General features: G+C 44.4%; 1 protein-coding gene across 1 annotated transcript in view; it reads right to left on the reverse strand.

The window, feature by feature from the left end:
- Positions 1–8,465: 8,465 nt before the first annotated feature.
- LOC123394807 overlaps positions 8,466–25,524 on the reverse strand; it is a 119,106-nt gene continuing 102,047 nt past the window's right edge. Inside the window, exons 4-6 of the mRNA XM_045089501.1 lie at positions 9,483–9,716; positions 8,794–8,902; positions 8,466–8,590 (exon numbers count right to left, since the gene is read on the reverse strand). Coding sequence (XP_044945436.1) covers positions 8,466–8,590; positions 8,794–8,902; positions 9,483–9,716 — 468 coding nt within the window. The remainder of the gene's footprint in view (positions 8,591–8,793; positions 8,903–9,482; positions 9,717–25,524) is intronic.

A 25,524-nucleotide genomic window follows, 5' to 3' on the forward strand; every position in this document is an offset into this window, starting at 1 on the left:
AATACATTTCATAGTTTAGAAAATGCTGTTGTTTTTAGCACCCAAGTTGGTGGTAATTTGTTACAGCTTCCCTGGGAAACCAATATAGTATCTCAGCTGGAGGGGGCACAAGGGAAACGAAGATGCAGAGCTGTATGAGTACATGTTCCTCTGACCACAGACACACAGGATGGCCAGATCCACCCTATACCACCTTATACCCCATGGCTGGTCTGAGTGGGACAAAGTGCAATCCCCAGGGTTGCCTGGGGAACAAGTGCAGGCTTCTCCAGAGAACAAGACATTCCAGAGAAAAACGATGGCACAGACGTCCAAGATGTCCTGTTCAAAGTGACCCTATAAATGCCTCCTCTTGTACTTCTCCCTCTCACTCTTGACAAGCGATGAACTCTGCTTCAGTGGTTTCCAAAACCAGGTATTCCATTAACCTACAGGAGCTGAGATCTTCCAGCATTAGCAAAACTTCAAACTCCACTTGTTAGTGGAGGGGCTTCTAGTTCCTCTTGAACTAGAGCTGCTGGGAGCAAGATGACGCTCACTGCCTTAAGTCCTGAGTGGGCACAGGATGGGATGGTCAACCAAGCCAGATCTGTGTTCTGACGGGTTTTCTCATGTACAATCCAACTCTTGCCTGACTCAACTCCACAGGCCATTTGGGACTTTGCTTATTGACACATTTCCCAAAATATTTTTATGTCCCATCACTCTTAGTTTTTGTAAAAGTCATTTAAACTTAGTAAAATACATCATGAGGCTGTTCTTGTCTACCATTTATTGACGGGTTAAGTACCAGCCCTGCTTGATGACGGGCTCTCCAGACATGCTAGTTCACTAAATCAGCACCACGGCCAGCAACTGTCCAGGGAAGTCCTTGTTACTGCTGCCATTTTACAATAGAGAAAACAGTAAACTGAAGTATCAGCCCAAGTTCATGCAGTGTTGCAGGCTGGCCTGGAGCACATTCTGAGACAGAGCTCAGTGTTTACTAGGGAGTGGCATTTGGATCAATGGCTGCAGGGAAGGAAGAAATCTGGAAACTAAGCAGAGGCAGAAACTGAACTGTGATGCAGGCCTGACAACATTAAGAGAAACCCACAGCAACTCCAGAGTAGACGTGGCCACCAGCAATGCCCTGTGGTGGTCCAGACTGGATAGAGTCCATGTGCCCACCTCAAACAGTCATGGATGGAGGCCACCCTTGAAAAGACATAACCTTGAGCTGGCAGCTCTGTGCAGCTGAGACAGCCTTAAAGAGTCTAAGGACTGAAAATCAGGGTTGCCCACAATGCTCCCAGGAAGCGGACAGCAAGTCTTTTTCTTGAGGGGTCTCTGGTGAACCTCCATGTTCACCACACACAGCTATAAAGCGGGAACAATAGAATTCTGAGTCCATCTGAGGCCAAAGCTCTTGCTCTGTCCACCACCCTGCACATATGCCATGTCAAAACACTCGTGAGCTGCTTGAAAAGGATCAAAAGAAGAATAAAAAATGATGAACCCAGTGTCTGGTGAGCAAGATCCCACCATCTCCGAGGAGAGGCAAAAATCAATGCATGTTATTCTTCGAGACGGCATCTGTGACTACTGTCGTAAAAACAGACAGTATGTCTCCTCTCTCTGTTCCCAGCCTGCCCAGTCTAATGCACTCCACAAACATACTCAAAAGGCTGTAGGTGTATCACCAAGCCATCGTTATTAGTACTACCTGACCGTTCTGACCACTAGCCATGCACCTGGCCCAGGTAACTCCTTTTCACTTATTACTCATTTCATCATGTTTGCTGCCCTAACAAAGAACTACAAACATCTCCAGCCCCGTCTCCCAGTGACTATGTGTACATCCTCTCGCCACTCCACCAAATCATTGGGATTCTGTCTACTTTTTAAAGAGATCCCTTAGAACCATGATGAAATTCTTGCTCAAGTCAAGCTGTAGATATATTTTCCTCTCAAGTTCATGTAAGTCAGCAGATCCACCATTCATCCTGCAAATAAAAGGAGTCCTGTGTGACTTACGCTAAGGGTGCTGATTTTTTTATTGTCTTCTAGGGGTTTTAAAGAGCAATTACCAATGGATTAATAAATAATTACAATCAGTACCTTTCACAAATTATCTTCAACAGTAAACATTTGGAATGCACAGAGCCTCCAATCTTTGTATACAGTGGAACACGGTTGCCTGGGTTGGAAAACACATGAGGAAAACCACCCACCAAGATAACAACCAATGAGTGTGCTACTCAATCAACCTGTATGCTGATCTGTGATGTATCATATTTGATATGAATCCAATGCTTTGAATGAACAGAGTGCACAGAGCTCCGATGACGGAACCCAGGAGAGGATACAGATAGCTAAAGGCGGTGGGGGAGGGGGACCAGCATTTGTTCCTTTTTCAAGAAATCCTTCTGTTTTTCTGCTCTTGTAATCAAATATCCAAGACAAAACTCATGGTATAATAGGGGTTCCCTTTACCCCTTTTCCTTCTAGACCCTCCTCAAAACAGCCTAATGTTGAAAAACAAACCTAGGTCTCATTCCACCATCACAGTACAATGATTAATTTTAACAGGAAGTTCTCTGTTGAGCATTCTTGCAGTTTCATTCTAGAAAGTGCCAGAGTGTTTCTAAAGTGATAGGATGGCCTGCAGGAAAGTGTGAATTGTGTTGTTGTCGTCCACCCGTTCCACCAGACTCTCTCTGGTGGGATGATGGTGTGAAGCTCCTGCCACTTAAAGGAGAGGCAGGGGTTTCTGTGGGGCTGGCGGAAGGACAAGGAGGGAACAAGGAGAGAAGAATGCGGGGTGCTTTATATTCGCTTCAGGATTCCGTCCCGTCAGACACTTTCCTATTTTTACCTCCTTTCCTTGCTTACCCTGACTCCTTCCAAATCACAGTGCCTGTAGGACCCATAAGCCATAGCTTGCTACAACGAGATATGGATCTACTCAATGGATAGCTAGATGCGCACGAAATGAAGAGTGATACAGTCTCCTTTCTTCCCTTTTGTGGAAAATATTAACATCCTCCACTTCTCCAGAGACAGAACGGTAGCGAGGGAGATCCGAATTCTCCACTGTTAGTCTCCCCCAGAGCAGGAGCCTGGGCAGCTGGTAACCTGCTGTTTTCCTTTTGAGCTTCTCAGATTAGATCCTAAATGCAATTTAATTCCAGACTCTAATATACAGCTCCTGAATTATGCTGAAGAGGAACTGGTTACGTAACAAAGCGGCATGAATGCTGATTACACTCTTGCCATAGATGACAGGTTTTGTTTTCCACTTTAGGTCCAAACTAAAATTGTTTTTCAAATTGTATCATAAATATACCAAAGTATCCACTGCATAAAAGAATTCTGTAACCTTTATCAGAAATATGAGTAACCCCGCTAGAAAATCCATAAGCGCTCCTTAGCTTATCTCCTTTGATGAATATGGATTCCCATGTAACTGGCTTGTGTCCGTCAGTCCACATTCAAGGTCCTCCTTGTTTTATGGGAAAATAAGAGACAGGACATGAAAAGCCAGAATGTGGTATGAGAACCAGGGAAATGAAAATACAAGGAAAGTAAGTAAGCTTCAAGTAGACAACATAATCGTGATATATAAGCAGGGCCATCTGCCAACTCCTTGAGGGCGGTTCAGCACCCTGCTGGCAGGGGGGCTGGCAGGTAAACAGCGAGCAGACCACAGGTGCATCTAGGACGTACAGCTTGCACGCTGGACCACGTCTCCTGAGCAATGGACCAGCTGCCCTCATCTGGGAGGCGAGGTTCCTGCTCAGCCTCCAGTCGTGGGTCAGAACGGAGTGTCACCCTCACCCCGGGCTCAGGCAGGAGGCAACACCACAGCACAAGTGGGGCGGTTTCAGGCTCTTTCCCTAACCTCAGTCTCCCTCTGCCTCGACACAGCCATAAACAAAAAGGACTCCTCGCTGCTCTCAGAGTCACATGCATGCTAGCCTACTGATGCGAGGAAACTTCTGATTTTCTAGTTAACCACGAATTGCTAAGGACTTTCGGTGCTCACACGAAATTCAGGATTGGTCAATAAGGGTACATTCTTCTCAGGCAGGTGACTGGGTGGCTCAGTCGGGTTCAGCGTCCCAACTCTAAATTTCTGCTCAGGTCACGATCGCAGGGCTGTGAGATGTAGCCCTGTGTCGGGCTCCTCGCTTAGCAACAAGTCTTCTTGAGATCTTCTCCCTCTCCCTCTGCCCCTCTGTTCTCTCTAGAGTAAATAAATCTTTAAAAAATAAAAATACATTCTTCTTACACAGAACACATAAAATGGCTCTTCTTTAAGTTTCCTGATATTTAAGGATTATCCCAGATTCCAGAAAAACTGTCCTTTTAACCCAGTTAAGAAAACAAAGATGAGGAGAAGGGAGTTGAGGGAGATTGGAAGGGGGAGGTGAACCACGAGAGACTGTGGACTCTGAAAAACAACCTGAGGTTTTTTTGGAGGGGCGGGGGGTGGGAGGTTGGGGGAGCCTGGTGGTGGGTATTAGAGAGAGCACGGATTGCATGGAGCACTGGGTGTGGTGCAAAAACAGTGAATACTGTTACGCTGAAAATAAATGAAAAAAAAAAATAAAACGAGGGAAAAAAAAGAGAAAACAACAATGAAGGCGTTATAAGATACGCTGAGGGACTAGGACAAGAGATCACAGCAAGCCGCTCAGAAGGATGTCTTCCTCCCCGACCAGTAAACGCGGCTCAAAACCTGCTCCTTCGCGCCCACTGCCTCGCCCCGGCCTCTCCTCCTGCGCTTCTTGTCCTTTTCCTTCTCTCCCGAATGGAACATTTTCATTTTATTTAGTTACTTATTTAATTTCTTTTTTTTTTAAGATTTTATTTATTTATTTGAGAGAGAACGAGAGAGAGAGAGAGCGTGAGAAGGGAGAGGGTCAGAGGAAGAAGCAGACTCCCCACTCAGCATGCAGCCCGAGGTGGGATTTGATCCCAGGACTCCAGGACTGTGACCTGAGCCGAAGGCAGTTGCTTAACCAACTGAGCCAGCCAGACGCCCCGATATTTAATCTCCGTGGGTGGGGGGAGAGAGATTGCAAGTGCGTGAGCAGCGGGGGAGGGGCAGAGGGCGAGGGGCCGAGAGAAGCTTAAGCAGACGCTCCATGCAGCATGAAGCCTGAACAGGGCTTGATGTTACCACCCTGAGATCATGACTGAACCAAAGCGTCAGACCCCAACCGCCTGACCCACCCAGACACCCGTCCTTCTCTCCTGAATAACTCAGTCCTCAGCCGTCGGGCAGAGCGAGAGACACCTGCACCTACAGGGGACCAGGGAAGCTAAACTCACCCACAGTGATAAAGCCGGGTTGGGTCCCAGGAGGGTCTGCCATGGGGAGAACATAGGGGACAGAGCCCCAGCTCGGGGAGGGGACCTCACACGGATGGAGCGTCAGAGTCTGAACCAGGGAAGGGGGCATGTGTGAACGGAAGGGAATTTGGGCTAAGTGAGAAGACACCTGTGTGGCAGTAGGGGTGGGAACTGAGAGAGGAGACTGGATCATACTGGGATTGATCCAGTAAGTTAATACATTAAGGATCATGTATTAGCCAAAGAGTCACAGTGGAAAAGGAGAAAACTGGCATGGAATCCACAGTGGGTTAGAAACAGCAGTGTGAGGTCATGGTATTTAATATGGAATGACAGATAACAGTAGATGTAGGTGTAGACGCGTGCGCTCCTTGCTTGGAGTACTGACACCCCAGTGGGAATGGAAACACCTGAAGCCCAGATCTTGCTCCGAAGTGCCATTCTTCATGAAAGAGACCCAAGGCTCCCTGGAGAGATGATGGACTTCAGGGCCAGGACAGGGAAAGCAGGAGATGAACCTGGAACATCTTGTTGTGTCAGAGAGCAAGGAAGTGTTCCAAGAGTGAGGGGGACACATCACAAAAGGGTAGAGAGCCCAGCCTGAAGGAGTATCCACAGAACAAGTTGGAGCCCACACAGGCATCAAAAGAAACAGGGACGGCCACGGCTGATAAGCCACTGTATGGAACAGACAGACGGTGGAGATACCAGCAAGTAAATAAAATGGGATATTGCCTGGTATCAAAGTACCTCTCCACAAACTATTTCCTAGTAACAAAGAGAAATCCCCAAGTGGGAAAGTCTGGCAGACAGCACGTCACACTGATACCAGCATAAATAATGCGGCCCTGACAGGACACGACGGGAACAGCGTCACTTCCGCGACTCCTGCCGGAGAGGCACAGCCCGAATCTATTTGTGAGGAAATGTCAGACTCAGACTGGAGGACATCTGACAAAATAACGTCTGTAACCTTCAAGAGCGTTAAGACCTTGAAAGCCAAGGGAAGATTAAGGAGTCGCTCCAGACTGAAGGAGACCCAAGAGGCTTGAGAACCCGCTGCGACATTGCAGGATTCTGATCCGGGTTCTTTTCTGTAAAGGACGTTATTGGGAAACCTGGAAGAGTCTGAATGGCAGAGCAAAGTGATGTGGATTTCCCAGTTTTGTCAGCTGCATTACGGTTAGGTAGAACGGTGTGTAGGAAATGCAGCCTGGAGCATTAAAGGGTGAGGGGACATCGGATTGGCAACCCATCTTCCAACAGATTAGGGAAAGAAAATTATACTAGATTTGGAGCTTATTGGTAGGTCTGTGATTGTCTATCAAAGTAAAGTTTAAAAAGCTGGTAGGGATTAATTATACTTTATGTTTAAATGCATTAGAAATTACCATTCACGATTTTCAGGTTTTAACTAAATTTCCTCAGTTCAGTGATATAGCACAGCCTGAGGCTGAATTCCACTTCAAGTCAATGCTGGGAAAATAAGTTTTCTGAGAATCATGAACTCTGTTAGTCAACATGGAAGGGAAGAGGGTGTTCTGTGATGTCAGCATTTTGGTTAACAGAGAAACATTACAAGCTATGGATGGATTGCCAATGTTCAGGAAATAAAGGGAAACAAATATTCTTAATACGGATCCATGCTAAATAGTATGCATTCCTTCATGGATGGCTTGGAAGGCAGGCTAATACCGGCCATCACCCACAGGAAAACCTCTTCACAGGAAACCAGTCTTTCATTTGTTGTAACTTTGCTTTAAACAATCATACTGCAGAAATACAACCACTTAGTCTACAGTATTCTAAGTTAGGCACAAGGTTCATAGACAGAACTCAGTGGGGGTCTGGATAGTTCGGTCTGTTAAGCATCTGATTCTTCATTTCAGCTCCGGTCATGATCTCAGGGCTGTACTTAGCTCCGTCCTGGTATGAAGCCTGCTTAAGATTCTCTCTCTCCCTCTTCCCCTCCTCCCCCGCTCGGGCTCTCAATCCCTCTCTCTCTCTTTATAAAATAAAATGAAATAAAACAAAACAGAACTCAAGGAAGTGTTCTTCTCACATTATAAGCCAGTGCTACTTGTAGGCTGTATGTCCTACACCTGACCACGGTATTAGAGAGCTTTTCCTCATGACTCTGACATTTACCACTGGACCTTCCATTTTAAATCTATCAGCAACTCCTGCCTTTCCTGAATCTCGGAATCACTGTGAAATTACTTCTGAAGCAAAGAAACACTGACATTCCATTGTTCTGCTCCTTTCGTGTTGTTCTTCTATGAAATAATTTGGAATGAAAAACTTGTCTTCTTTCGGCCATTCCAGAATTATCCCATCTCTGGCTGGCCACTGATAAGAATTATTTTCCTTTGTGTGTTTTGAAAATTGAGTAATTAAATATTTAAGACTGCATTCTTTCCCAATTTTTTCTAACTAATGGAAGAAACTAAAAATGCCTTTAAAAAAAAAAAAACTCACTACAGTATGTAATGACCTAGAAAAAAACCAGGGTCTTTACAAAGCACTTATCCCCCCCCCCCACTTTTTTTAAACCCCATTTAATCCTCACAGGCATGTATCTTAATCCTCATTTCCCAGAATATTTTTTCTATTGCACCTGCCCCGCAGACACTAGTTATTCATGAAGGGGCAGAAGAGACAAGTACAAGTTCAAGAGATGTCTTCCAGGAGAGCCTAAAACCAGGAAGGTGTCCAAGCCCGGAAAATGTGCTCGAGTGCCCCTGCACCCGCGAGCGAGGGCTTCCCCTGCGATCTTCGCCAGCTGGCGGAGCAGCTCACCCGCTCCTGCCTCCCGCAAATACAGACCCAGCCCCAGGCCCGTCACCACGAGAGTGGCAAAGTGAATTTACTAGAGAAAGGAGAAATGGCCCCGCCTTCAAGGATGAGCTTCAAGGGGAGCTCTACCATCCTGCAGACAAAGCCGACGCGGGGCTCTTGCAGGAAGGAACACGTTCCCCACCAGCCCCCAGGCACAGCTGCACTGTTTCTTCTCTTCAGAAACCACCACCCTCCGACTTCCATTTGATTTGTTCCTGACCAGTCTCCCTCTGAGTCCCCGAGGCTACAGGCTGCTCTGCTCGGCCGCAGGGAAGCCCACGGGAAATTCATGACATGACGCGGCTGGCCTCCCCATCCGAGCCCACCCCTGTGCCCCCCACGGTGCTCCGCGTAGAAGTGCGTGACCCGCACTGCACGGCGCTCAGGATCCCGCGGAGCCAGCAAAGGGCGTCTCACAAACACAGGGCTTCCTGAAAGCTGTCTTAGGAGATCCAGGAGAGGAATGTTGAGAAAAGGGATCCCTAGAAAGCTTTCCAACTCAGGGGGATTGTTAGACACCCAAGGATAAGCCTCCAGTTCCACTTCAAGACTCCAAATAAGACATTCCCTCAACTGAACCACAAACTGCGTTCTCAGACCACACCCCGGGCTCACCTGACCCAGGTCTGAGATTCCCCTTCCAATGGCAGGGCTGTTCGTTCACCAATTCTGTCAGCGCCTGCGGCGTTTTTACACCGCCGCTGAGTTTCTTCAATGTCTGAGTCTAATCGAGCAAAATTAAATATACCTGTTCCGGGTGAAAAAAGGAACTCGGGAATAACTTCAAACCAGTGACCCCCGCATGCAGATGAGGGTACGGGTGTCCACAGCAGGAAATCAAATCCCTTTCTAAATGACTTAGACTAATTAAGTACAATGGCTTCTTTGAAATGCCATTTATTAGCAAAGCTAAATTCGCTGTCTTGGCATTTTAAAGACCTTTATCATGCCCATGGACCTGCCAGAAAATTAGGAAATGGAGCAGTCGTTTCTCCTCTGTAAAGAAGGGGTTTCACATAGGAAGGTAGAGAGAAGTGGGGGGAGACTTACGAATTTAATTGTGTAAGTTATTTTCACTCTAAAAATAAAAGTGCTAAAATAGTCAGAATAGCTTGTAAGCCTCACAATCACACCACCGGCTCAGCAATCAGCAAAATGGAAGCACCATTCCTCATTTTCACTGACGCTGATTGCTAAGTGTTGGGGCCGCGGATGCATGCGGTGTGGCCGGCTGCCCATGAGAAACACGAGAGTCCACACCAGAAAGCAGAGCGAAAGCCCCTGCCAGGTACGGAGAGTCGCACCCTGAACCAGCACACAGCCCCCCGGCACGCAGGGTGGGGTGGTGAGGGCGGGCAGAGGTGAGGCGCACCCACCTGCCAGACCAGGTGCTCCTTGGCCCCCGGGGTCGCAGAGAGGCAGACGCTCAGCACGATGGTGTGGGAGGAGGAGGTGAGCACGCTGGCGATGATGGCATCTCGCATGTTGAAGGGGAGCATGGTGTACACCACGAAGATGATGAAGAGGAAGAATGACACCTATGGGAAAAGAACAGCGAGAGTCACCGAGAGTCCCCATTCCCCGGGGCTTCCCTCTCCTTCCCATTAAAGGCTGCAGCAGACACCGTGAACTATACCCATTTAGAAAGCAGGATGACGATAAAACAAGACAACATGTTAAACCCAAGGGATAACAAGGAAGGACTAACACGGTGATGGAGAAAAATCGTTCTTTTTCAAAATGTGGGGATTTCCAGGTTTGAGACCCAAACCACGGCAGACATTAGGTAACCGCACACTTTCGGGATCTGGAAGCAAGGAGCGTCCGAAACACCCCAGATTTCGTCTCCTCGCTGCAGCACACACGTCTGCATTCCTGAGTTCTGTCTCCAGGTGTTTCCTGAGACCTGTGGAAGATGGGCAGGGGCTGTCCAGGGTTGCTGGGGAAAGTAGAGACCCAGAGGGCATGTAACAAACAAAATGAACAGCTTAGGGATGGTTCAGCTGTTAGGAAAACTGAACAGTTTGACAGTTTCTCAAAAAGTGAAACACGCAATTACTATATGACCCAGCGACTCCTTTCTCAAGTCTCTGCCCTAATGAAATGAAATCAGGTGCTCAAACAATGCATGTGCACACATGTTCCTAAGAGCAGTATTCACAGTAAGTAAAAGGTGTTAACAACATGAATGTCCACCAGTGGAGGAAGGGATTAGCCGCCTGGGGCACACGCAGGCAGGGGAGTACTCGTCAGCTGGAGAAAGGAAGTACAGATACATGTTTTCACCCAGAGGAACCTCCGAAACATTATGCTAAGTGAATGCAGCTAGGGCAGAAGGCCCCCTACCACAAAGTTGCATTTCTGTGAGCTTTCGAGAATAAATAAATCTACAGAGACAGAAAGCAAAGTGGAGGTTGGCAGAGGCTGTAAAGGGGAACTGGGAAGTAACTACTGATAGGGCCAGAGTTCCCTCTTGGGTGATGACAAGCTTTCTGGAGCTAGATGCAAGTGTTGGTAGCACACCACCATGAATGTACTAAATGCCACCCAGTACTTTAAAAATGGCTAATTTATGTTACCTGAATATCACTGTGATTAAAGAAAAAAATCAATATGAAAACCCAGAGAAAGTTTTTGGAATGGAAAATAAAATGGTTTAGTAGGTAATAAAACAGGCCATTTTCATCACAAAAGCAGCAGAGATGGAAGAACATGGAGAAGGATGAAAAGGTGATAAACCAAGTGGGAAAAGAGCCGAGGTCAGGGGAATAGAAGAGCAGCATCGGGCGAGCTCTGCCGCATGGCTCTTCACTCAAGAAGAGAAGTGAAGGGAAGAGCTCATCCCGCAGTAGAGTGATCCGTGCTTCCCAAGGAACCCCAAATCCTAGCACAGCTGGAAGGACTTGGAGACACCATGCCAGGTGTTCTGTGGTGAGCCAAGATATGTGTTCACAAGGAGGACATGGGCTCTGCTCCTGGTGGATCTGAAGAGTGTGAGGTCTGGAAGGACACCAGACTCACGCTCATTCCCCCTCTTGCATAGACATGGGGGTCCGCACCATGTATTACAAGAAAAAGTTACAGTCATCATTTCACTGTGCAAGCTCTATGCGTACAACCATCACAGACAAAAGAGCGTATGAAAGATCAGGGGGCATGACCTAAAAGGAAATTTGGATCTCCCAAACATGCTCCTTCCTTTACTCTAGGGGACTCCTCTGCTCATCAGAGGAGCATGTATGGAACTTCTCGGAGGAATCAGTGAGGCCCTGGAGGCGGAGGATGAAGGCAGGATCCTGGATCTCAGGCACTTGACAGCTTGGAGAAGAGACGGTCACGTGGCTCAGCCATTGCTTCACAGCTGATGTTGCCTGAGAGAAAGGGTACCCAGCCCCACTCTAGCAAGACAATGGGGTGTGGTCTCCACATCCTCTTCTCTTAGATCCTGCAAGTTCAGGGGTCTCAGAATGACAGCCGAAGAGAATCCCGCCAGGAGTGGGGAAATGCGTGTAGGAATCCTCTCTGGGGAGCCTAGGCTGGGCATGGACCAACCGTTTCACGCCCATCTCCTCCCAATTCAGCCTAGTCCTGAGGGACCTCAGGTCAAAACACACAGGCAAAAGGATCACCATGGCCACACTATTTTTCTGGTAAATATGTATTTTTTTAAAATTTTACCTCTTTAAAAAGATTATAAAGATGTTTTTAGTCAAGTCTTGTTATTTAGCATTCTATTTCTATTCTATAGATGGGATGGGAAAAAATTATGTTAGACGGTTATTCTGCCAAAACACCTAGATAGATGGAAAGAAACTGGGCAGCTCTCGGGAGGAAGTTTTCTGAGGCAGGTGCCAAGCTACATGGGCAGATGGGGGAGGTCCTCTCCCCCCATCTTCCCAAGAAGAGAATATACAGAATGAGTTCTTAGACCCCTAAATCAGATTTTAAAACTGGTAAGAACTAGGACATACATTTATGGGGGCCCTCTGTATACAGGCCCCTTCCCTGCTCTCGGATGCGTGATCTCATCTAGTCTTGACAAGAGCTCTAAGAGGGGGCTGTTCACTGCCTCCTGTTCTCTAAAAGTGCTATCGCTGACCCAGAGAAATGGGGAACTTGGCCAAAGTTCCCAAGTAGTCAGTGTCAAAGCCCAAACAGGAATCCATGGGTTTAATTCTTCACATGTTCTCAGTAACGAGTTGGCAATATTTCTCTCCCTTGATGGAAATTTCACAAAGCTGAAGGCCTAACAGAAGACACAAGTGCCCACGAACCACTTCTACAAGAATGACACGGAAAGACAGCAAGCATCTTCCCTCCTGCCAAGACAACCACAGAAAGTGCCCCATTGTCTTGGCTCCAATACTGGATTCTTTGAGCAAGCAGGACCAGTTATTTTTAAAAGATTTTATTTATTTATTTGACAGAGACAGAGAACACAAGTAGGCAGAGAGACAGGAAGAGAGAGGGGGGAAAGCAGGCTATCCGCTGAGCAGGGAGCCTGATGCGGGGCTTGACCCCAGGACCCTGAGATCATGACCTGAGCCAAAGCAGATGCTTAACCCACTGAGCCACCCAGGCAGCCCAGGACCAATTTTTAATCATCATTACAAAACTACTCACATTTCAAAGATAGGCTCATATTCCCTTTATTTCTGTACATTTAACTTTTGGTTTATGTTTACAGTGTGGGTTTTGGTAAAAAAATAACATACAATGAACATTTAGCAAAATCATCAGAGAAGACAGTTACATTAAATACTGGCCCATCAGGAGCTAAAACATGTTTAATTTCTTGAATTCTTTCAGGGGTACAGATTCTGGGAAGCAGGGTTTCTCCAACTCAACCCTGTTGACACTGGGGGCTAGACAGTTCTTTGGAATGGACACTGCCCTGTGTAGTGTAGGAGGTGTGGAAACATCTCTAGCCTTTCCCCAATAACACCATTGGCATCCCCCTCTTCAAAGTTGTGCCGACTGCTGAAATATCTCCAGACATTGTCACACGTTTCCCAGGGGGTAAGATCACCTTGATTGACAGCCATGAAACTAGAGAAAAAGTTGCTTTTAGGAATGAGAAAAACAACCATTACATTGTCATGGTTTACTGAGAAAAATAAATTGACTCTGGAATCCCTAAGAGCCACCAAATATTTCCAATTAAGATACTAATTTCTAGACACAACATTAATGCAAGATCCTATATCCTTCAAGAGGCATTAAAGGAATATTTTCAGGTATCAGAATTTACAATTACAACAAAGAGTCTCTCTTTTACAACTACACATTTTTCTTCCAATGCAAAACCTGTAGCAGTTCTTTGAAAATTATCATAACTTCTGAACAGCTTAATTTTGGACAGCTCTAAAGCTCTCACATTACTTCAATTAATATACACTTCCGCAGACATTTTGAGCTTTGAAAAGGAAGCACGTGGAGGGCTTATCTGCAGTAACCAAATGGAGAACAGACATTCTGTTTTCCAAATACAGTTGCTCCTGCTAAATGTTCATTTTTAGATGACAAAATGAATTTTTTAAAGGTCAATTAAACAAGTTGTATTAAATCAAGTTTTGAATTTTAGTGGTAGTATTTCAGGAGCTGAGCTCGGGGCACCTGGGCAGCCCAGAGGCTGGACAGGAAAGAAGAAAGTCAAGTGTGGTTTCAAGTCCCACAGGGGAATAGTCTTCACTTCTTATGATTCCCAGAGGGCTCTACTTATTTATTTTTTTTTAGCCTTCTTTCCAAAGCAACCTCAAATAGGGCCATATGTAAAACCAAAATGGATTTGGCACGTCTAAAGAATGTGTGGGTTAAAAGCTCCAAAAAGGCGAATGCAGGCACTTGGGTTTCCATGTTACCATGGGGACATTCCCATGACTGATTCCCCTTGAAGGTACCTCTGTCCAGAGGCTGAAGAAAGAGGAACCACTGATCTGATGATGGAGACCCTGTCCAGAAACGTGGATTGGCACAGTATCCGAAGCGGCAGTACTCCTCCCAATAAAACCAACTGAAGGGTTTCTCTTAACTTAGCCCACCATTTGCCTTTTGCAAGACCTACACATCTTCCCACCAGTCTACTTGAACCTCAAGCCCATAATTTTTTTCAAAGATTTTTACTTATTTTAGAGACAGAAAGAGCACATATGAGTGTGGGGTGCGGAAGGGACAGAGAGAAGGAGAAAGAATCTCAAGCAGGCTCCCCACTGAGTGAAGAGCCTGATGTGGGACTTGAACTCACGACCTTGAGCTCATGACCTGAGCTGAAATAGAGTCAGACGCCCAGCCAACTGAGCCACCTAGGGGCCCCTGCTCCATAACTTTCAAACAAAAGAAGAGCTTCTATGTTCTTAAACCCACTCCTCTGACAGACTAAGGCAATTCTACCCATGAGGTCTTCATGCCCCAACAACCCAGGTGCAAAGCTTTATGCGTCACCTTTGACAATTCTTCCCATCCACACTCAAAAACAGCGTCTTCTTACTTTAGGACTCCAGCGAACTGCATCTGCTTGTCTGCTCCTCTCCACACTTACTTCCACTGGGCTGGCTCCTTACTTTTCCATATGTTAAGAAATATGCTTCCCTATTTTTCTGTCACTTTTTCTTCTCCCCGTCTCCCAAAAAGGGAACCAGAGTGTAGAGCCTTCTTTGTTCTTGCCTACTCTGCCCCATTCTCATTACCAAATATTTCCAACTTTCTTCCTTCTAGAAAGCATTGAGCATTTTCTTCCAAATCAGATGAGGACATCTGACTGGCTTTGCCAAATGCAGTGTGGAAAGAGGTCATAGGTGTCTTATGGGTGGAAATTAGTGCACAACTTACCAAATCCCCCTCCCCCTCTCTGGCAATCATGGAAACATGACACAGGGGATTCTCCCAGACATGGTCTCGTGTGAGAGGTAGATTCCTGCAGCTGACCCACATGGACCTGTGTTCATTTGAATGAGTCATAATCCTTTGTGGCAGTAAGCCCCTAGGACCTCAAGCACAGCTTATGTGGTCCTGACTGATACCAAGCTCGCTTGCTCTCTCTCTCTCTTACGCACGCACACACACGGTTTTACTGATGGATAAATTAGATGCCTTTATATGCATTACTCTGCAATTTGCTTTTTATCACTGAATTAGACATGATGGGCATCCTTCCAAGTCTATAGATACGAATATATATGATTTACTTTTTTACCAATGACAAAATATTCCATTAGTAATAGAGGCACCAGATTACTTAGCATTTCCTTACTGGTGATCGTTCAGGGCAAGGCAGGAGCCCCTTATCCAGCCGCGGCAATATTCTCACGGATCTCCCTTTCTGCAACATTCCCCTTTCCCTAATCCAGCCAACACACAGCTGCTAGAATCATGATTCTGAGTGCACAGGTTCAATTAGTTCCTTCCTTGGACAAACATTTCCTCTGGCTTACCCCGTGGCTCAGAACTCTTCTCTTCAAGGGTTCTCATGGTCACAGAATAAAGTCGAAACCGCACAGCCTGGAGGTCAGGACACTCCCCTGACCGGACTCTCCACACACACCCACACCCTACCCTGCTCAGGAGCCACGTCTATGAGCGTGGGGTGCATCCCCGGGAGTGTGGGGCCTTCCACTCCACATCTGCCACTCCCCGTTCTCAGGATGTCCTCCTTCCTCTTCTTGGCCTCTTGAAATCTCACCTCTTTCTAGACCCACTTCAGATACAAATTCGTATCATCTCTCCAACAACGTTTTCCAGCTCACCCCCATTTCATTCACTCCCAGGTCCTGGCAATAGCCCCCTGTCCTAGGATGTGGCCTCCCGAGGCCACCTCCCCTATACTGCATCCACTCACTTCTTCTCCATGATCCAGGCTTCAGGGTTGTTTCTGGAGTCCTGGAAGAGATGCTTGTTCCTGGGCGCTCTGCCCACAACGCCCCTGCCTGGCTTCCTCTCTGAAAACATCTGCTCATGGTCAAACTTTGAAGTAATTCTGCTCTTCTAGGGGGCACAAATCAAAACGCAGAATTTAAGACCAGAATTTAGATCTCAAGCACTTTCCATGCACTATCCATTTCATGCTCCATTCCCACATGCGGGACAGAGACTAAGCATCTGCAACATCAAATTGTTTAGTTTATGAATCAGAAATATGTCATAAACATGACTTTTTCCCCTTTTTTTAAACAGAAAATTACTGCAAACGTGGAGAAGACTTAAGCAAGGATAGGATAGACAGAAATGGCCCTAACCAGACTCCATGTAAATCTGATCTCTCACGGCCCAGGTCCCTGGTGTGAAGTCTGTGGCTTCACTGTGTGATTCCCGTTTGTTTCAGAGTTCAATGGCAAATGGGATGTCCCCAGACATGCCAACAGTAGCTGAAAGATGGAGCGCGTAGTTTTTCCTTCCAAATTGTACCCCAGCTCTAATGTCACCATGAAGCTCTGTTGTCTATTCCAATCTCCCTGAGAAGGCATAATAAGCAAGCATAATCAGCAAGATAATCAGGATTACTCATGTAAATCACCATGGTTCTGTTGAAAATACATCATCTGAGAAATTTTTCTATTTTTTATGCTAATAATGTTAAGAGAAAAACAACATTCCAGTGAATGTAAGTATTTTATAATCAGAAGCTGAGCTCCTCAAATCACCCTTCTTTCCAACAAATCTCTGAGACATCAAAAATAGCAGGGTTTAAAGTAGTAGCTCAATTTTCAAAGAAAGATTTCACTAAAACCAGAGAAATTATACCTTCTTGAATAAAGCATGAATTGTAGTTCCTTTAACATTGTATCTTGGCGTTTCAGAACTAGAAATGCCAAATTTTAGTAAAAATTGCCAAAGGAAAAGAGAGAATTCTTGAATATAGTGATTGAGCATTCTGTAAGTAAATCCTACATTTGAATAAAAATTTTCTTTCTGAATGCTACTTCCATCTCAAAGGATTGCTGGCTTTGAGAACATCTATACCACTTACTAATTAAAAGCATTTACTTTTCTGGAAACAATTAGAAAGATATTTAGCCAGAAATATGCTTTAACATTTTTTAAGTTTTGATTCAAATTCCAGTAGAGTTAACAGATAGGGTAATATTAGTTTCGGGTGCACAAGGTAGTGACTCGGCACTTCTATCCATCCTCACCATGACAGGTGCACGCCTTCATCCCCATCACCTGTCTTACCCATCCCGTGTGTTCTCTCTAGTTGAGAATTTGTTCTTGGTTTGCCTCTCTCTCTTTCCTTTTGTTGATTTGTTGATGTACAAAATGATACTTAGCTTTTCATTGAGATTAGCATTTTCTTATCTTGTTCATTGATCATACTTTCTATAAGGATTACTTTGTCACTGTTACATTTCTTAGTACAAATATCGCAACTGTGTAAACAGTTTTTTTCTTTAATTGGGGACTGTCAGTCATACCGATGTTTAGTGAAGCCATCCGTGTACATCCAGCCTTCTATGGCTAAGATTACCTTCTTTCTCAGGTGTGTCTTCCTTCCCTTTCCCCTCTTTCTCTCCCAGGTCCCCCCAGTGGGGAGGGGTGTGCACCTGCACATCTGTATCTATATTTACATGTGTATGTGTATACACATATAGAGAAACATATACACATACACATACACACACATACATGTGTATAATTCCTGTGTAAGTGCCATGTATATGCCTGGACAAAACCACTAAAATCCCATCACACCTCAGCTCTTGTATCAGTTAAGAAGCCACCTCTCCCCAGCTCAAAGAGAGAGGATTTTCCACTAGAACAAATCAAGGGAAGGACAGCCCGAGTCTGCTTCGCAAGGTGGTCTAGATGTCTGACCCAGGTAGAATTCAGCCCAGCTCATGTCATGGACGCTTCCAGATGCTTCTGGAACTTTCTCAGATTCCATTCTCTTTTCAATCACTCTGGCTTCAAGCCTCACAAGACTTCACATGGGGCTGCAGATTGAGTCCACTGGCTTAGTTCTAAGATCTTATCCTGAATTTCATGCTTGTGCACCACAGTGGATTACACAAACAGGAGAGTCAAACTGTCACTAGTACTATTTATGGGAAAGCATAACAGAGACTCTGGCTTATCAGAACAGGCTCAAGTATGCAATTCTCAATTACACATATTTGATCTTCCCAACCTCCAACCCTTGTCCTCCTATTCTTTCCCATCCCATTTAATTAACTCTAGTCTCCATACCTAAGAGTTATTCTTACTAGTTTTCTCTTCCTCATTCTCTTGATGCCCAGAAGACATCCTGAATCCACCTGTCCCTTTCCATCTGTGGCTGCAACTCTAGTCCAATTCATATGATCATCTTGGATTCCCGCAACATCATCCTGAATGCCCTCTCTCCCTACACCAGTGACCCCTAGCATGAGTTTTCCATGCAAAAGTCAAAGTGATTCTTTTACAATTAAGAAATAATTTGCACATAACATCGTGTGAGCTTAAGGTGTACAACATGTAGATGGCATACTTTTACATATAATAATATAGTTATACTTCTGGGTACATAAACACAGGAAAGGAAAACAGGATACTGAAAACCTCCAAGTTATTTGCAGTATTATTCATAATATCAAGATACAGAAACAATCTAAGTGTCCATCAATGGATGAATGGATAAAGATAAGATGTGTATATATACATACCCCCAAAGTGGAATATTATTCAGCCACGAGAAAGAAAGAAATCCTGCCCTTTGCAAAAACATGAATGGACCATGAAGGCATTATGCAAAATGAGAGAAGTCCAAAAGAGAAGACACTGATGATGTACTTATACGTATGACATCACTTAGATGGGGAATCTAAAAAAGCCAAACTTGTACAAACAGTAGGATGGTAGGTAAGATGGTGGTAAATGGGGGGGGGGGATCTTTGTCAAAGGGTACAGACTTGCGGTTGGAAGAAGTTCTGGGTATCCAAGGCATGGCAGGCACTGTCACTGAGTAGCAATATTGTATTACAGATATCAAAGTTGCGACAAAATCAGACCTTTAATGTTTGTCCCACAAAACAGGAATGATAATCATGAAACATGATGGAGCTGTTTGCTAACAAGTCATGCAAACTAAAGTGATCTTCTAACATGTCCAAAATGACCATGTCACTCCCCCTCTATGTATATCCTACCATCAGCTTTCTCTAACACTGAAGAAATATGCAAAGTCCCCATCATGTTCCCTTAGTAAGAGTTCCTCATGTCTGGTCTGGCTGGTGCCTCCAATCTTCTATCTCAGCAACTCCATCACCGACATCCATACAGTCCCTCCATACTGGCCCTCTCACTGGTCCTTGAACCTCAGGGCCTTTGCACTTTCTGTTCTGCTCCAAGTGTTCTTCCATTACCACACTACCTCCCCGGAGAGAATCCACTGATCCCCTATCTAAAATATACCCCATTCATTCTCTAGCTAATCACCTTGCTTTAAATTCTTCATAACATTATTGGAATTGGAGTGCTTACTTTTATGTTTTTCTAATCCTTATTTTCTGTCTTCTCCCATATAAATGTAGACTCCATGGGGACAAAGGCTCTGCATGGATGGTTCCCTACAACCAAGAACAGTACCTGTCCCATAAAAGACCTCAACAAATATTTGCAGAAGGAAGGAATGAAACATTTCAGGTGCAATGACACATGCAATCTGCTCTGTAAGGTGTAAATCAAGGGCGCTCTGCAGACACATGACTCCCACCACCACATGGCGGCATGCAGGATGACCCCCATTTCCATTCCAGCTAGCTCAAGCCCTGAGTAGTAACAAAGATAACAGGGGAGCACAGCATCACAGCTATAGACTCTTCATTAAAAGACACACAATGCTGTCGATAATTAAAACCATTTTTTAAAATTTAATTTTATTTTTTCAGTGTTCCAAGATTGTTTATGCACCACAGCCAGTGCTCCATGCAATCCGTGCCCTCCTTAATACCCAACGCCAGGCTCACCCATATCCCACCCCGCTCCCCTCCCAAACCCTCAGTTTGCTTCTCAGAGTCCACAGTCTCTCATAGGTCATCTCCCCCTCTGATTCCTCCAATTCACTTTTCCTTTCCTTTTGCTAATGACCTCCACATAATTCCTTATGCTCCACAAATAAGTGAAACCCTATGATAATTGACTCTCTCTGCTTGACTTATTTCACTCAGCATAATCTCCTCCAGTCTCATCTATGCTGATGCACAAGTTGGGTATTCATCCTTTCTGATGGAGGCATAACACTCCATAGTATATATGAACCACATCATCTTTATCCATTCATCTGTTGAAGGGCATCTTGGCTCTTACTACCATTTCGCAATTGTAGCCATTGCTGCTATGAACATTTGGGTACAGATGGCCCTTCTTTTCACTACATCTGTATCTTTGGGGTAAATACCCAGTAGTGCAATTGCAGAGTCATAGGGAGGCTCTATTTTTAATTTCTTAAGGAATCTCCACAGTTTCCCAAAGTAGCTACACCAACATGCATTCCCACCAACAATTTAAGAGGGTTCCCCTTTCTCCACATCCTCTCCAACACACGTTGTTTCCTGTCTTGTTAATTTTGGCCATTCTAACTGGTGTAAGGTAGTATCTCAATGTGGTTTTGATTTGAATCTCCCTGATGGCTAATGATGATGAACATTTTTTCATGTGTCTGTTAGCTATTTGCATGTCTTATTTGGAAAAGTGTCTGTTCATGTCTTCTGCCCATTTTTTAACATGGGTTTTTTGAGTGTTGAGTTTGAGGAGTTCTTTGTAAATCTTGGAGATCAGCCCTTTGTCTGTAGTGTTATTTGTGAATATCTTCTCCCATTCCGTGGGTGACTTCTTTGTTTTGTTGACTATTTCCTTTGCTGTGCAGAAGTTGTTTATCTTAATGAAACCCCAAACCATTTTAGAGCAAGGAATGAAAATTAAACCCACTTCTTAGCATCGGCAGTGTGCTCTGCATTCACTAACCTGTAAGTGTCTGATGTCCCCTGCCTGGGTATATGCACCATCTTCCCTGTTCCCTCCAGTTCATTACTTGTCTTGGCTGACCTGTCATGCGGTGTCAGAGACTCAGGCCTCTTCTATGCTTCCTGGTATCCCTGAATCAACAATATCCCTGAATTGTCCTTTGCTGGGCAGAGCACAGATGTCTGCTACCCTAAGTGTGGGCCTCACATCTGGGCCCCACCTCACCTGAAAACTCATGACCCACACTCTTGGGCCATGCCTTGCATTTAGATATGACTCTCTACTGTAGTCCTGTTCCCAGGTGATATGCATGGGGCCTACATGGATCTGAAGGGCTATCCATGAGTTCAATGGTCGGTCACTCTCCATGGGGTGGTGGTCATTGAAGGGAATTTCCAACACTCCAACCAGATAGATCACGAGATGAAGGAACTGTATTCGTCTCTGCCTCTTGCAAGTCTGGTGCTAAGTAGTTCCTGAATTCATCAATTAGACAGTGAACTGTGACAAATAATTACTCATCTTTGACCTGGTTACTACATCTTATTTCTTGAGGCCTCCGGACCAATTTGATTTTAAAATAAGGACTAGGTTTAAAAAATATATATTTATTTCCAGCATCATTTCTACTAAGTAAGCAAAAAGGACCAGGTCCACAATTACTGACAGCCTGGAGCATGTCCCACACCTTCCTCTGTGTGGTCGTTACCCCATTCTGCCATGTGCTCTCTTGTGTCCCAGGCAAAATCTGAATTATCCAATCAAGTCATCAATTAGTATCTCTTGTTTAATACGAGATATTATAATGAAAAAATTCTTATAATGAAAAAATTCTTAGAAATTCTTGGAAATTAACTTCATACTATTCCCAAAACATCCTTTACGACCATCATTTAGAATAAAACTCAGGACACCTTGAGGACTTGATAATAGAAAAGAGTTTACATTTCTTCTACAGTCACCTTCAGCTAAGACGATTTCCCAAGTATCAACGCCCTCAGTACAGAATATGAAAACATTTCTTTAAATGTTATGTTTTGAAGTGAGAGGCTACATATAATGCTCTTTGATGGAAAGCCTGGGCTGCAGAGAGTACTGATGAAATCATGAATCACCACGTACCGCTCATTCTTCTTCGGAAATGTTATTCAGACTTAGGGAGACTGATGGAATCAGAGGAGAAACAATGACTCTCTCTGTGCCTTTTTTCATTTAAAATAAGTAGGAGGTAGAGCATAAATTTTAAAAAGCTTGGGAAAAAAAAAAGAATAGTAGGATGTAAAAACCTGATATCCTAAGGGAACAAAGGCAGCTTGTTCTCTCCCTAGCCCTCTGTCTGTTCTGAGCCCTGAGCAGCACTTAGTGGTGGGTAGTGACTGATGTGGTTTCCTTCCCTCGGTCCCTTCTTTTCCTCCTGACTCCCTGTTTGGTTTTGGGTCCTCATCTACCTATGTGTGTCATCTCCCTTTCTTCACTCATCATTCATATGCATGTATCCCCCAGGAGTTACTTTTACTGTACAAGGTAATTTATTACCTATTATGGAGAAGACACAGACAAGCCCTGTTCTTAAGACATTGAAATTACTTGGATGGAAGGCCAATTCTCAAACGTGCTCATTTATTTCCCATACCTCCTTCCCTGCTCTCCTCATAGTCACATGATGATGGCAGAGTCCGTCTGCAAGTCTGGTATGTTTAGAGTTAAAAATCGGAAAACTTTCCACCAGTAATTATCCAAAGACTATGTCTGAATGTGGGCTACTCTCTGCATTGTGAAAGTGTCTCTTGGGCCTGAAAAAATAGTATCGTGTTCCCCCTTCCTTTCCTGTTTCTCAGAGCATCTATCACATTCTGTAAAGACTTGTTTTGGATAGGGATTTCTTGGCCAAGACAAAAATGAGAACACAAAGCATTCCTAATGTCCCTCACTTAGGCACAGTCTCCTAATGTGTCAGAAAGAGTACAATATGGTTATCTACCTGCAATTCTTCCTTGTCTCTAGCTCTCGCCATGGAGAAGAACAGGTGGAGAAACCTCCCTAGCTTACTGACTTTGAACATGGCCACGTGACTTCCTTCGAGCAATGGAGTATAGGCTGACAGCAAACCAGTTCAGAACTGAGGCTTTAAGAGGCCTCAATTCACATTTCTGCCAGCCTCCTTGGAGTTCTGGTCTTCCACAACGAGATGGCCACGGTCCAGAAAAACACATGTCTTTTAAACAGGTCTGACCGAAGACACGCGTAGCAGACCTGGACGGAACCCACAGTCTACAGTCTACCTACCTGTTTAGTCCAGGAGGGTTGTGAGACCAGACAAATTCAGCAACTGGCAGACTGATGAGTGTGACACAGGAAATATGTCATTACTCCAGAAGCCACTTGGATCTATGGCTTGCTTGCTATTCATCATTCAGAGCGGAAACCCAAGTAAGGTAAAAATTCATATCAGAAATGATTTGCTACTGTAACGAAGACCTAAAATATAGGTCATTTCCTTTGGGACTCCTGGAAGTTGTTGCAGGCTCCAGCAGAATGTTAACTCACGGCAATATAATTGTTAAGTATCACTTCTAAGACAATTACCAGAATGTCCAGGCTTCCCAACGTCTACAAATTGCATGACAAGGTCTTTAGAAACACCAGAAGAAATGGGAAAGAGTGGGTGTGTTGCCAGAAATGTCCCTGAGTATACAGAAAGAGCATTATCTAACCTAAAACTGACATTTTATCTAGCTCAATACCCATTACGAACAAGATTTACTGGCAAGTATTTTCTTATTTTACAACTGGAAAAATCAAGGTGCTGAAGGGCTAAGTATTTTGCCAAAGTCCTAAGACAGCATAAAAACAGCCATAATCGTCTGCTATAGCTTAACAAAAAAAAAAAAGAGTAACAACATTATTTTGCCATAATCCTTGAAGGTTAACAAAGCAGGTGAGCGCCCCCTCAGTGCATGGGGCTCCATGTTATTCAAAATAAAAAGAACCTTGAGAATCCATCTGTCTTATCCAAACAGCTTGTTTCAACACCAGGAGCCCTTTTTCTTAAAAATGATTTTTCTCATCAAATGCAAAGGAAAAAAAAGAGCAAGTTCATTTGGAAGCAATCATGCAAAATAATGTTTATTATTTATTAGACTATGTCTACTTATTTTCTCTACTCACATGATTAGGAGAAAATAAAGTACTCTTTGATGATTTTCTTAAATTATTTTTTTCTGAAGGTGATAAACAGCTTTCTCCTTTCTGAACTCAGACTTTCACAAGTGACTCCATGGACATTTTCACGTCTCAGGGGCCCCGGTTTGGAGGGGACCCGAATGGTCAACCCCACGCATTGACTGCATGGATGCAGTCACGGACAGTGCATCCCAGATTTAAGTTTCCTGCTGCGGCTGGAGTAACTTCGCTCTCATTGCCATTCAGATTTAAATTACACCGTATACTGCAATTAAATTAGCATGTACTATGTGGTCATGTTCAAAGACAAACAGATACAACCTGGAGTAGCCAGTGCTTATCAAACAGACAGCAACACTCAGGGATAACTTAAATAAGATACCCCAACAACTCCAAAACAGAGTTAATCAATCAAATACAACAGCACTGGCTCCTTCTAAACCAGTAGTTTGGGCAAACATAACCACAGGCTGAATTTGTGATTATCTTTTTCCTTCTGTTCTTCTACTCTTTCCTCCATCCCCAAAGGAAGCAGGAAAAGTGGATCTTCATTATTTGTGTTCCCAGCAGTTAGCATGTATGTTCTTAACCTTTAAATCCCTGGCACATATATAAAGACACCTACAAATACCCTGGCATACTTAATGTGTATGAAGGAGCTATGTTTTTCAGGGTACGTAACCGTGTTTTATTTTGTTTTATTTACTTTTCTCTTGTCATTCCTCCAGTGTTTTAGACACTTAATATTGAGAGCCTGATACCTTACGAGGTAGCCTCTACGGCTCGTGGACTGCGCCACAAGCAAGTACTACTTTATTTCTATTTAAGGAAAGGGGACTATTGAACAGAGGAAGCTGAAGACGAGTATCGGCACCTCAGGGACGGGTAGGCTGTGGAAGAAACGGTGTCCCGGAAAATCACTTGGACTATCATCTCAGAAGTACAGAAGAAAAAAACACACACACACACACAAAACAAAGATCTACAAAGTAAGGTCCTTATAAAAAAAAAAGTAAATGTTATATAAAAGTGCTTTTATTTATGTTCACTGTTTTGGTCTTGATGAATATTCATGCCTCCAGTCTTTTGAAACATTTTATTTATTTAATCTGAAAGGCCAGTGGCTCCCACGAGAAAAACTCAAGCAAGGAAACGAGTGAATTATTCATCTAAAAACCAACACGGTCTGGGGACTCCGCTGTATACTTGCATCGTCAACACCCGCCAAAA

Source organism: Mustela putorius, unplaced genomic scaffold, assembly GCF_011764305.1.
Source record: "Mustela putorius furo isolate JIRA1106 unplaced genomic scaffold, ASM1176430v1.1 tig00000107_pilon_pilon_pilon, whole genome shotgun sequence".
Lineage (NCBI taxonomy): Eukaryota > Metazoa > Chordata > Mammalia > Carnivora > Mustelidae > Mustela > Mustela putorius.